The sequence below is a fragment of the Botryllus schlosseri genome, chromosome 9 (assembly GCF_051294905.1).
Source record: "Botryllus schlosseri isolate E-star chromosome 9, Bs_hap1, whole genome shotgun sequence".
In the NCBI taxonomy this organism is placed as follows: Eukaryota; Metazoa; Chordata; class Ascidiacea; order Stolidobranchia; family Styelidae; genus Botryllus; species Botryllus schlosseri.
In genome coordinates, this window is record NC_137244.1 from 872792 (window position 1) to 887249 (window position 14458).

General features: G+C 39.9%; 2 protein-coding genes across 4 annotated transcripts in view; one reads left to right on the plus strand and one right to left on the minus strand.

Moving 5' to 3' along the window:
- The window catches only part of LOC145447014 (alkaline ceramidase 2-like), a 454308-nt gene that overhangs the window by 405284 nt on the left and 34566 nt on the right, over window positions 1-14458 (plus strand). The window lies entirely within an intron of this gene.
- Window positions 1-14458, minus strand: part of LOC145446993 (uncharacterized) — a 40664-nt gene that overhangs the window by 24818 nt on the left and 1388 nt on the right. For all 3 annotated transcript variants that reach the window (XM_080325413.1, XM_080325414.1, XM_080325412.1), the window contains exon 2: window positions 11104-11271. In XM_080325413.1, coding sequence (XP_080181539.1) covers window positions 11104-11271 — 168 coding nt within the window. The remainder of the gene's footprint in view (window positions 1-11103; window positions 11272-14458) is intronic.

Consider the following 14458-nt stretch of genomic DNA (forward strand, 5'->3'; position numbering starts at 1 on the left):
CAAATCGATCATGGTATTACAATATACGCTTTCGTCAACATAACGACTTGGTGCAGGAGAAACACTTTAACGTTTTTCAATAACCAGAATCTTGAAACATGTTGCTTGTGTGATTTACAGCTGGTGCACAAAGGTTAGCGACGTTTTTTAATATAGTTCCACTTTCTAGTTGTTTTGATGTGAGGCTCGGTGCTTCTCGTTAGTAAAGTAAATTGTTTTGTGCGTTAGATTTGTGGTAAGTAAGTCGAATACATACTCTTTTGTGGAAGTAACTGTATTACTGCAATATCATTGGTAGGTCTCTGAAGCAGTCACCGTGGTTTTAATTTTGAAAGATGTCGCGATGTCGGTATAATGTTTTCTAAAAGTCAAACTCGGACGGATATCATGGCTATGTAGGACTTACGATAAACATTATACTTATACAACTTTGTTACAAGAACTATGATATTTCTGTAAGTGCTATAGTCGTGTGTTGGATTATTTGAATATTTAGATACGTAACCATTCGTATGAAAAAGTTCTTGTGACATCAGAACAGTTTGTAGAGTCAAACCAACCATTCAGTTTCGTAGTGTGAGGATATCGAGTAAAGTCGATTACTTTGTGTGATGTAAATATCCTTCGTACTTTTGTAAGAGTTGTGAGGATGATCATTCGTATCCTACGAAGTAGCTAGTTGATACTACAAAATATTGAATGATCGCTAACACACTGAGTTCATAACCCAAGATAGTGAAAATTGTGTACTCTTAGACTAACATAATTCGTATCCAGCAAAACGATAGACACCAAAGGTTCGATGGAGTTTAAATCTAGATTGTATTAAGCGAAGTGATGAGTATCTCCAGTAATAAAGTCGAAACGACCAAAACAAATTTTCTGTGTCTTGTAAATAACTATTTGGTATGATATTACTTGAGTGTGTGACAATTCGTATCCGTCGAGGTTGAATGTTTAGCCATATCGAAATGAATCCAGATCACATGAAGTATACATTAATCACAATAGAATCGACGAGAATGTTAACCACGTAGAGTGTGTTTGTTTAAAAGTTATCTCCAATACGGTTACTTCGATCGGTATTAATTCCATGTCATACAAAAACATGTAACCTTTGTACAGTTTCGTAGTACGGGAATATCGAGGGAAGTTGATTATTTTTGTGTGACGAAAATATCTTGTATTGATATTGGACACTGGTTTCGTTACCCAAGTGAGTGAAAATTGTTCTTGGCTGGTGTGGAGTATCGGCGATAGTGTGGTGGTATACGCATCAATCACTCGGCACTATGCATCCATCCAGGGCAACCGTTTATTGTAGATGGCCAAAGCCGTACATAGAAAGCACCAAGTTCAAGTGGTACACCAAATATCGCTACACTATAATATAATGCAGGAACATACGAATATTCAATCATTTACCGACTAAATAAAGGTCTCAATTCAACCAATTCACCCCTGACAAATTACTGCACTACACACATCTTGCTAAGAACATGAGGCCGAAGGAAATAAACAGACAAGTATCGAGCACAGAAAATCACTTGAGCATGACACCCATTGTTACGTTTGAGCGTGGCTAACATGCCGAGCCCAAATAGTTCGAAAGTGTGTCCCTGGAGGACTATTTTATAAACGAAACACGCGAACAAACACTCTACTGCAAAATACTAGACGCAAGCTTCCATGAGGCAAATTTCTCATATCACAAAAATACCCTCTGTTGATATGCACAGAAACCCGTCAAACTTCACCAAATTTGTCAGGAAACGCATCTTGAAGGATTCCAAAATGCCAATACATCTCGGAGTTATATCATCATATAAGAGAACCAGGTCCTCTACGGTAATATTTCCGCTATACTAGTAATGGGCTGCATGCACACTACATTCCCTTGCGAGGGAATCTTGCTCCATGTAATGAGGTATGGTGTTTCCAATTACAGGTCAAACATGTGTTGACTGATTTACATTCAGCGTTACCATGACCATTACTCAGACAATTAAAGCATAGGTTCTTATGAAGAACAAGTTCCATTTTCTGGTTCAGGTTCATAGTGTTATACCTTTCACATCTGTAAATACTGTGCGACTCATCACAACAAGGACATTTTGGGTTTGTAGCCACTTGATCCAATTCATTTGTACAGTACGCAATAGGATGATTGTTAGTTACAGTTGCAAATGTTTGAGCGCTTCGAGACTTGGGCATATAGGATGGGTTTGAAATGGAATCCCCTTTCATGTCCTGTGCCAATATCTTTCCATAAAACGTATTGTTAACATACGCTCTCAATTCAACAAAATTCAACAATTTATCATAGCTAGGGTCCGGACCATGGATCCAAGCTTCCCGAACAAAATCCAACTGCAAATGATATGGCAAACGTTTGAAGACAGCCTCCAAATAGCAGTGAGCATCAAGCATAAGATGTAAATTCCAATTTGATAAAATGATTCGACAATTTCGCATCTTTGTTGCAAAATCATATAAAGCATTGAGATCATTAGGTTTCAAGCGAGGCCCTTCTATAATTTGTTTAATATGGGCCTGTATTATTAGATTTCTGTTTCCGAAACGAAATTCCAACGTTTGCTTGGCCTTTTCATAACCAAGGCTTGGGGGTTTGATAATCACAAAATGTTCAATGGCTTGCTTAGCTGAGCCCGTGCAGCTTTGAATTAAAAATGAAAGCTTTTCAGAGGGGTCATAAGGAAACCTCTCCACAACCTGATTGAAATATTGTATAAACAAATGATAGTCCTTCGCTTGGCCGTCAAAAGTGATAGGGGTCAATTTGGAAGTTAATGAATGAGGCATCAATATATTGTCATCATATGAATTAAACTTGCTGGGCATTCGGCCCGCCCTCGGCAACTCCGAATGATCACCATGAGCTAGGGGCGGCAGTGGTCGACTATTCAATCCCAGCTGAGAATCATCCCGGGCCTGCGGAGCAAGAGATGGTCTAGGTAAATCAGAATTGCCTGAACAAGACACTGAAAATTCGGACACTGCAGGTGGCCAATGGACTACCGCAGGTGGATTACAAGTAGCATTTGAATATTTACCAGCTGACAGAGATGTGCTGTGAGCACCCAAACTCTCGACAGAAATCTGTGGTTCAATGATGCGAGGTTCCGTTTGAGCAGAATAATCAACAAACAACGGGCCATTCGACACTGGCACCGACCCCGTAAAATCCCTGGGGATTACTCTAGAACAATTTGCGTCTCCTCTAAAGGGAGGAGAATCAACATACAAGTTTGACACAACAGTGGGCTGGATTACAGTAGAACAAATGGGAAACTGGGATGGAACAGGCACCTGTTGAGAAGCATCAAGATTCGCCATGGGATGAGGATTACTAACATGTAGCGGGTTATACCGCGGTGCTACCGAGCCCATTGCATGACTTGAAAATGTAACCGAACAAACAGGGTTATTTTTGATCTGAGAGCCACCCAGTATAGACAGATTCGACGAGGGCGAATGGTGTCTGCGAGTCACACACTGTATGGTGGACGAACAAGGATGGGTTACATTAGGTCGGATGGAGGAGTCATCAACAAGCAGCGATGACTGCATATTTTGTGGAATCGACTGAGTGGATAAGTTACCGAATCGGGAAGGAGTTCCATGCCCACTAAATTTAGTTGAGCCCGTCGAGTTAACAATTACCGGACAGAGAGGTGTTGAGCTAACTGTTTTCGGTGTAGTGGCTGCACCAGCTATTAGTACACATGGATTGATTGACAGATCGACCAACTCCGCGGTGTTGAACAATGGTTGGCCAGCACTTGTAGGACAATATTCATAATTTGGAAGATGGTGATCAAACATAACAGGCAATTGGTCAGATGACTTAATGAGTAGTTCTCTATTTGAACGAGCATTGAATTTACTTGAACGAGACGAATGTACTGATTCCGACTTCGATCCTGCAGCTAACACTTGTGCCTCTTGGATTTGAAGTTCCGCCAATTGAAATTCCGCCTTTGCAGAAACCATGCGCTTCTTAGCATCCAACTCCATCAATTTAGCCGACATAGCAGTCGATGCATGGGATGCGGATGTCTTGACAGAATTACGATCCGATTTTACAGAGTTTGAATTGGAGGATTCTAGACATTTCTCTTGGAAAACACGATAACTTTGACTAGTTGTCTTCTTAAGATCCATGATTTCATACAGTTTTAACTTACAGGTTTCAATGTTAGAAGATTGACTCTCGACACCCTTCCGTTGAGCGTTAAAATTCCGAAGGTTTCCAATCCACGCATTGAATCCTATGATCAGTTTGTCAATCAGCGGTACAACCAACTTGTAGTTCTTAGATTCATTCATGAGTTCAATAACCTGCGGCAAAAGGGACTCCACCTCTTCATTGTGCAGTAGTGCTTCCAATTCCAGCAGGTCCGTACCGGTAGACATTTGTTCATTCGTTGCCATTTTAACAGTTGATCCAATATGAAGAGCGGGTTCGCTTTTTGGTGTACAATGTGGAGTATCGGCGATAGTGTGGTGGTATACGCACCAATCACTCGGCACTATGCATCCATCCAGGGCAACCGTTTATTGTAGATGGCCAAAGCCGTACATAGAAAGCACCAAGTTCAAGTGGTACACCAAATATCGCTACACTATAATATAATGCAGGAACATACGAATATTCAATCATTTACCGACTAAATAAAGGTCTCAATTCAACCAATTCACCCCTGACAAATTACTGCACTACACACATCTTGCTAAGAACATGAGGCCGAAGGAAATAAACAGACAAGTATCGAGCACAGAAAATCACTTGAGCATGACACCCATTGTTACGTTTGAGCGTGGCTAACAGCTGGACAGATATGATTAGTATTTAGAAAAAACGACTCACACCGATTAAGCGACGCTGTTTCCTATCCAATGACTGAGTGAAATTTCTCAGGGGTTTGATTTACCGAGTTAATTGTCGGCGATTCAATCACATACAAGTATATGGTCTTTTAGTGACTGATTATTGTGACGACATTTACTTTGACGAATGGCAATGGAAAAATGTCCAATTTCTCTGATCGTGTGCGTTGCACAAATAGTTCTAGTATGTAATCAGTGAACGTCATGTAAATTGACAACGACTCTCAGTAGTTTGGTTAGATGATGGAGGTTCAAATCGATATCGCTACTACGAACAGCAATACAAACACATTTTTGTAGATTTCAGTGTAGCGCACATTTCGATTTTATTAATGCTGAGAGGTTTCTGTATTACTCAAGTATAGTTGAATAGGTGGTGCCTGGCAAACATATTCCAATTTACTTTTGTAATGATCAAAGTGAGTGTGAAATGATGCGAACGGATTAAGCATTAATCAAACGGTGGTATGTCAATTCACCTAGTGTGATATCTTGACACCAGGTAATGCGCGAAAGTGTTTCAATTCTCACCGACAATAAAGTATTGCACCGGTTATTGTTCAACAAAGGAAATTGTTGTTTCATCTTTAGTCTTGTTTACTGCAGACAATTACATTTGTAAAATATTTCCTGATATCGACAATACTCTGCGTGGTTTGTACCAAGGCTGAATAATTTTCCAATCGAGAACATTTTGAACACACACATAGTTTACAACTCAATATGTTAATAACAATGGTACTGAAAAGTTTGTTGCTGTCACAATAATCTTTACCACAACGCCGGGTCTAATTAACGCAAATAATTTTATAGTCAAGTCATGATCAACTATTACATATGTCAAATCAATGTGTCAATCCTTATGTTTACATCATGATAATTTTCAATATAACACCTGCGTTCGATTGTAAGAAATGAATTCTCAACATGTTGGGCAGACATTCAAATCTCGCATACTCAAACATATTATGTTAATCTCAAGTCGCGGGCACCGAGAAGTAATTACTTTTATCTTACAAAATATACCGCATAGTAATTTCTTTGTCTTACAGAATAGTAACGACTTTTCAAGTTGAATAAAAAAGACATGTAGGGATATGAATACAACCAGGTTTGTTATGGATTTTAGGTTTTAGTGCTTGTATGGATTCGTATATGTTTGGCTGTTTTTCATATTGATACTGTTGAGTTGGTCGGTTAACGGATTTACTTGACAATGTTTTCGTGGTTGATTCTTTGAATATGGTAAGATGGTCAGATGTCGAGTCGTAATACTATTTCCGTTAACTCAATTACAACAAAACATAACCAGCATTCAAATAATCCGTAAGCTACAAGTGGATTTAAAACTTGATGCTGTTTTGTGGTTAACTCAAGTCAGTGGTCATATTTGTGTTGATTTCAGGAATGATCATGACGAGTTGGTCGGGTAAATTAGTGGTAGTAACTATGACCGTACAGAGTTGCTGACATTCAAACATCTTTTACGCTGTAATATACGTATTTTATTGTGATAAATTATTTCTCAGTTATTGTTCAGACATTCAAATCTCGTATACTCAAAATATAATATGTTTATGTCAAGTCATTTATGTGTCGATTAGTAAATAGCTTACTTTGTCTTCAGAATAGTAACGACCTTTACAATTGAATAAAAAAGACCGATCATATGAATACAACCAGAATGAATTAATTCAAATTTGTGAGTTGCAGTGGTATAATCAAGTAAGTGAAAACTAGATTTTGAACACTTGTTAATGTTGTAAATAATTCTTTTGAGTATGGTAAGATGTTAAAAATGTCGCTTTGACAAACGAAAAGTCGGATCGCGAATAGAGTTGCAATGTTCCATTACTTGTTTCGAATCAATGTGCGTATAATATTAATATGGGACTGTGGGAAAGTTGATAGCCATGTTTGTCAATCCTATTTCAATTCACACTACACCAAAGTCAAAATATTTCGTTTCGGATTATCTCAATTTACCTAGTACATCCCGCGAATGGATTCCGACCCATGCTATAACTAGATCGCTATGTCTGATGCATTATCCCGTCAGCGACGTAGGGCTTTACAATTATTTCACACCTTTTCGAATAAGCGTCAACTTCGCAAAGGATTAGGGTGGGATCAGAAATAAGTGAGAATTTGTCGGTATTCGAATCATCGTCTGTGACGGCTCTGTTATCCGTTACTTATTAAATTTTACCAGTGAAATCCAGTTCCTGTGACATACCGATTATCAAAATATTACATTGTGGCGATTGGAATGTATGTAACAACAAGTTGAAGAGGGCTGGCTATGTCTTAGGTGTTATCTCGTGAGTGATCGTGGGATTTGCAACCTATTTCGCACCTTTTTGAAGGGTTAGTTTGTGAACGCGGCTATTGTTGGTATCGCCGTCTACGCGGGTTCTGTGGTAAACTAATTACCAAAATATTACATTGTCAACGATCGGCATGTATGTAACAGCGAGTCGCGAGCGATGGTTATGTCTTAGGTATTATCTTGTGAGTGATCGCTGGATTTTACCAATATTTCACACCTTTTTGAAGTGTTAGTTTGCGAACGCGACTATTGTTGATATTCGAATCACCGTCTACGCCGGCTCTTGGGTAATCTAATTACTCAAACATTACCATGAGAGTAATTCCTAGACTTAGCAAACTATTTCACACCTTTTTTGCTGAAAGTAGGACATGCCGCCCGCAGTCTATAAACGAAAGTACGAATCACTACCGCATCCATAAGACACAATAGCCGCATGCCACCCCCGCCATAAGACGCAATAGCCGTATGCCACCTCCGCGATAAGACATAAGAGCCGCTTGCGACCGATCCCTATGCTGAAAAGGGTTACCGTGCGACCATAAGACACAATAGCCGCTCGCCACCCCGCCCATAAGACGAAAGAGCCGCTTGCCACCCCGGGTTTCCCAGCCGCTCGCCACCCCGCCCATAATACGAAAACGTTAGCTCGCCACCCCCGCCATAAGACGAAAACGTTAGTTCGCCACCCCCGCCATAAGACGAAAACGTTAGTTCGCCACCCCCGGTTTCTCGTTAGCTCGCCACCCCGCCCATAAGAACCCCACCCACCTCACGAGCGATCTATATAACTACTCACGTTCGCGTTCACACAGAACCTTTCAAAAAGGTTCGCGTTCACACGAACCTGAACCTTTAAGAGGTTCACACCATCCCTACAATACCCTTGTTATACGGTTCACGTTCATTTACGGTGAACCCCGCACTAATCAACTCATATCGGCTTTTAGACGCACCGAAATCGCGAGTGCGGTCAATCTGGTCATGTTATGAATACCCACCGGGATTCGCTATGGTCGCGCGTAGCGCGAAATATTTTCAGATTCACGAATGAATTTCAGCATTAATATTAGTAGTTTCACATATTGCTATCAAATATTTATCCTTTCTCATCCCATGTGATCAGATTCACCGGTTGAGTTGATGGAAGATTGGTGTTTTCGAAAACTTAGGGCAAGTTATAAATGATGATGCATCTTCGGGTGGGTCAATTGTTATTAGTCACTTTGTCTCTGTTTTTTCTTGACTTCCCATCAGGATTGTCAGTATAGTGGAAAGATATTGGAATCGCCGAAACGTACCAGAAAAAAATCGTTCGTGAGGAGCAAACCATTCCAAGTTGGTGTCTCTAATGCGCATTATTATTCTCTGCTGTTCGGATCTACATTGTAGGGGCTCAGATTGCAAAGGGTGCTAATACCATATTAAAATCGAAAAAATCGCATTGAATCGCGCCAAGCGCGAAGAAAATTTCAAAATTAATTAAAATCTCTCCGAAATTTGGGAGTCAATTCGTAAATGCAGTTTGCATGTCGACGGCTGCCAAACATACGTGTCTACGGCCGCAGGTTGGCCACTCCTGTTATAGATCGTTATCTGTATTTCGCGTGACGCAGAATTTCTTGTAGCAATACTTGACTTGACTATTCGATTGGATATAGAAATCGTTCTAAAATACCTATAAATACGTAACGATAGTCTTGGTGATCGACGAGATGGACGGGTCCATAATTGCTTTTTCTGCGCACACAGTCGCCAGCTTTCCCTATAGGCCGTGAATAGGATTGGCGAAAGTGCTGACCACTTTTTAGTAATCAGCTTTAGGGGTGGTGTCGCAGGGATATTTTCAAATCGAAATTAGGGATTGCGAACATAAAATATTTGGGAATCCCTGCTCTAACACCATTCCTATACCAGCAACTGTGATTCATTGTCGTACTGCGTGTTCACAGTCGCTTATCACCAATGGCGCGATCCTATACAAAGTGCTATATGCTGAGCATTTTACACGAGCGTTGGAGGGCGTTTTTCAGCACCTTGTGGATCGAAAGAGGCGACGATGGCATTCATTTATTTACGCGTTTTGCAGGGGGGTCAGTAACGAAGTACTTTTACTTTTGGAAGTACTTGAGTAGTTTCCTCTACTTCTGGTACTGACTCAAGCAGATCTGATTTTCTCTACTTCTACTTCGTAATATTTTGTGATCTACCTACTTACTTTTCGCTATTTACTTACTTTTCGCTATTTAAACTCCTATAGGCTCGATAATTTGGATCAAGAGGAAGATATCAGGCATAGCACACCTAATGATAAAGATTTTGAAATCGAAGTTGATTCAGAACGTAGAGTATAGTTCATCAGCACAAGTTACGTAATGTGACATAGGCTTTGAGACTTGGAAGCGAACTATTCCGAACTTTAAGCATCCTCGCGAATTGAGAAAAGATTACTTGCCAAGAGAGAGAAGATATCTCATTTTCGATAATGAGAAACGGCGTTATCATCGTAGGGCTAGTTTCTGTAGATTTGTGTATTGCCGTGATACTGGCGTTTGTATAATACTGTTACCATAGTGTCCTATATGGTGTGGACACAAGCAAATCTCACGGCTTAGTGAAATTGGTCTACGCGGTCTTGGAACCCCCCAAAACCAGGTGCAGTGACAATTGCACTCTCAGTTAGTCTTCGTGAATAATACAGAAATATTGAGAATAACACAGAAACATTGAATTGCTGCAATATCACAAGCACGATTGGATCATAAGTGATAGATTTGAAATATTGTGTTTTTTAGTGGTCAGACAATAAGGATGTACAAAGCACATGCAATCTTGATACACATGCGCCGCTCCCATATGTTTATGTCGGACAGCAGACATTCGAAAAATCTAAAATATCTAAATAATTTCCTGGAAAACCTTGGCATAGTCAGCTATAGGCAAGGAGAAAGTATCCTCCAATATCTGAATATGATTGGGGTAAGATACCAGAGTAAATTGGAGCTTATTACATATGTTAGTTGACTATTGTTCGAGTATCAAACGAGACAACCCACAGAATTATGCGTTATTAGCGTAAATTTGAGCTAGCTGGAACTATCACTTTATTTGTCCTGCAAAAGCAATATCAGTTTAAATCAACCAAATAAATCAGTGCAAATGTTTATTTGAGGTCCATTGTTTAACTTTCGACTGCTTGTGGTTTTTGAAACGTTTTATACAATAAACAAAAAATACTAAAAGTACTTCTTTTATGTGGATTATATGAAACAATGTGGTGGGTGCGTAACCCAAAAACTTGGCGTGATAGAGAAAAACGGAAGTCATTTTTGAATTCAGCGCTCAAAAGTGAGTCGTAATGAATTGTCTGATCAAAGTCAACAAAAATTGTGTTGGCCAATGTTATCAAATCAATCGCCTTCGTCGTTTACGACGAACATGCAGTTATTCCTACAAATTGGCTTCTTATACTATTTGCTACCTTTAGTTACACTATACACTACACTACACTGCAGCCATTGCATCCAGCTGATGTTAATCAAGGACAGGCAAAGTCCGAGTAGCCTCACTGCGAAATTAGGGATGCGGATGACTTCAAAAAGATCATCTGATAGCTTTTTCGGTATCAACCACACCAAATGACAATGAGTCCGTGGACTAAACTAAAGTGATGACCTTTTTAGTCATCACTCAAGTGACCGGTTGAGTCATTCACAAACCACATATGGTCCTTTGGTCCGCTGTTAGACTTGGTCCGTGTGTTGAAACTTGTGACGCTGAATATTTGAAATGCTCGTTTGATTGCACCGTCGAAAAAGTGACATCCGAGCCATCGCGTTGGATAGCATTGGCGTAAAACTTACCTTGACTTACAGGACTTGGTTCGCCGTGGACCAACGTAGTAGGCCAGCGTAGAGGATCAACGTAGTAGATGTTCTTGTTTCCATAAATCTGATCGCCAGTTGCAACGTTAATCGAACATTCTATAAACTTCTGATTGATGTGTTCACCTTGAGCCAACGTTGCGGATCCTAATGTACACGAGGATCAGTAGTTAATTATCATCGCAATATATAGGCTATGCGGGTCGTGTAAATTTAAAGCATAAACGTTGATGGCGATATGCAAAGATGGGCCCGCATTAATTGATGTTGCAGATTTATTTATGATAAACTGTGGATTTACAGTTGGGACTTGACTCGCTGCTCCCACACCGCGCATTTAGGCCTACTCTATATCCGGGCAGAATAAACAAGTTCAATTTAAACTGTAAATCATTTAGAATTAGTCTGATCGGTGAACTAACATTGATATGCACTTTATGATATAATATTATTTTGATTTCACATTTTAATGAAAAGAGATTACAGGTTGCGCGTAACCGGTCACATCTAACCGAGCGCCCTTGAACCGTGTCAAGCAATGTTCACTGTTCAGTCTCTAGTGCAGTGGTTCTCTTTCAGCCCGCAGACTAATTTTCGATCAGCCAAGTATTCGCGCACTCGGAAATGAAGAATTACCCTATTGGACATTTGAAGAGCTTCTTGGAGGTATACAGAAATTCAATGTCAGAACAGGTTTCGCGTCGTCGTGAGAGGCCGCTCACACTTTCATTATAGTGTGCCTTGGAGTCGACTTTCATCAAAATACGCCAACAAAGTCTGTGCCTACACAGAAGGAGTTCGTATACCGTCTAGAAATAGCACATTGAGCTTAAGCGCTCACTTCGCCAAGATTAGTCGAAATGTCATGCCGGTGACGTCATATTTTGCACTACGATTGCACCACTATTGTACCGCCGATACGTAGATGATACATTTGTCATATTCAGGAATGAATCGGAGTGTGACCAATTTCTCATTCGCTTAAACTCGTTTCACCCGGCCTTGCAATTCACAATAGAAAAAGAACGCAATAACTCATTATCATTTCTGGACGTATTAGTTGAAAAGCGCAATACCAACAAATTTGAAACGTCTGTTTTCAGGAAACCGACATTCACAGGCCAATACCTTCGCTGGAATTCATTCAGTCCTCGACGCAGAAAAATTAACCTCATAGGCACACTCGTGCATAGAGCGTTGATGATATGTTCGGGTAACAAGCTGAGTTTAGAACTTGACGACTACATCCGAAAAATCTTACTTGATAACGGTTACCCTGAACACGTCATCAGCCGCGGCATGGAGAGGAAATTAACGCAATTCGACGCAGAAAAACGAACAGAGTCCACCGCACGAACAATAAAAGATATTTATATCCATCTACCTTGGATTGGCCCCATATCCACCCGCTTTGAAAAACAATTGATTTCTGCTGTCGGTAAATTTTACGACACAGTCAAAACCAATGTGATTTTTACAACAACACAACTGCTCCCTTCAACACGCAAAGACGTGCTTCCTGCACTCCAACAAAGTAATGTAGTGTACGAATATAGGTGCCACTGTGATTGTGGCTACGTGGGAAGAACGTCAAGACGTCTGCAGGACCGCATAAACCAACATGTCCCCAGATTTATCAGAACACGTGCGTCACGCGATGTGAAAAGCTCACCCTTAACTCATCCACTTAAGATTGATGCTGATCGATCAAAGGCCATTAATTCTGCCATTGGCAAACATCTGTTGGATAATGCGATTTGTGCGAATAATTATCGAGACGACCGATTTCGAATCGTAGGACGAGGCCGTTCACAATTCCATTTGTGTGCCTTAAGGAATCAACTTTTATCAAAATACACCAACCAAAACTCTGTCAACAAAAGGAGTTCGTGTACCACCTAAAAATAGTACATTGAACGCTCTCTCATTCGAAATTTCATGCTGGTGACGTCATATTTTGTGATACGATTGTTGATATACAATGTTCTTTCCAATTCTCTACTAGTTGCTGACGATTACCCCTGACGAGTGTCAGCCGAAAATATTCGGGTTCATTTCAATATGAATATACTATTTAATTGTATATTGAAGTTCTGTACCTCCAAGAAGCTCTTCAACTACGATTGTTGGTATACAATGTTATTTCCAATTCTCTAGAATAGTTGCTGACGATTACCTTTGACGAGTGTCAGCCAAAAATATCCGGGTTCATTTCAATATGAATATACTATTCAATTGTCTGTCGGGCATTACATAATAGTGAGATATACAAGTATCAAGCATACGTAATTCACACATATCTATATACTTGAAATCTTGATCTCACCTAGGCCTACGCAATAATTAACCATGCAATTCTGACAATACGCATTGCGTATGTAGCAGGCGGTGCCAGACCATTGACGTGCTGGCCATATTTTCCTGCTAAAAACCAAGAGTTCTTGGATTGAAATTGGTAAGCTCGCGGACACGCTTAACATCATCCGCAGACTCATTTGACGCGGGTGTAGTACCAGGACCACTGGTCCAGTAAATAATATTCGCAAGAAGAAAGGGGCGGAGTAAGAAGCTAAAACTTGAGGAAATCAATTTGCCTTCGCGACGAATTTTCATACTTAACGAAAGATAGGTTACGTTGCATCCAAATTGCCTTGAAAAAGTCTAATGCAGTGGTTCTCAACCGGAGGCCCGGTAAGCATTTTCAGAGAGTCCGCGAAACATCGAAATTTGTAAAATGATTGATAACCTAATTTGTAATGTTTTTAAATTAGGCACAGCAAGAAAAATTTCGCTTCATAATGGCTAAAACTTCAGGACTCACATCATGAGAATGGTCGTCTGAGATGAAATATTTTATAGTGTAAACACATTTTAATTGCCAAATTGCCAATAGCCTACTGATAAATACATATTGGGGTTTGTGGACAAACGAAAATTTGGAGTTTGTATTAGCTCAAATATTTTGGATTTGAAGTCTCAGCAAATTATTGAACAATCGTTTGAAATAGAAATTCCTGAATATTTTTTCTAATCTGTCACAATGAAGGGATCGAAGCCTAACCACGAAATCCATTTTCTTGTGTGATAAAGGTAGGGTTGCATTTAAAACAAACGGCGATTTAAACAAACGCCCTTTTAAAAAGAATTGTGTTTTTCTAAGGTGAAAATTATGCCATAATTGTGTAAAAACTTTGGGAAGCATGTTGTACGAGCCCACGGACTATTATCACTCGATAAAGCCGACATATACGATATGGGAAGGTTGAAACCCTCAAAATAGTCGGTTCAACAGCTATAGTACGTAGATATTTTTACCCTGTATTTTATATTGTCA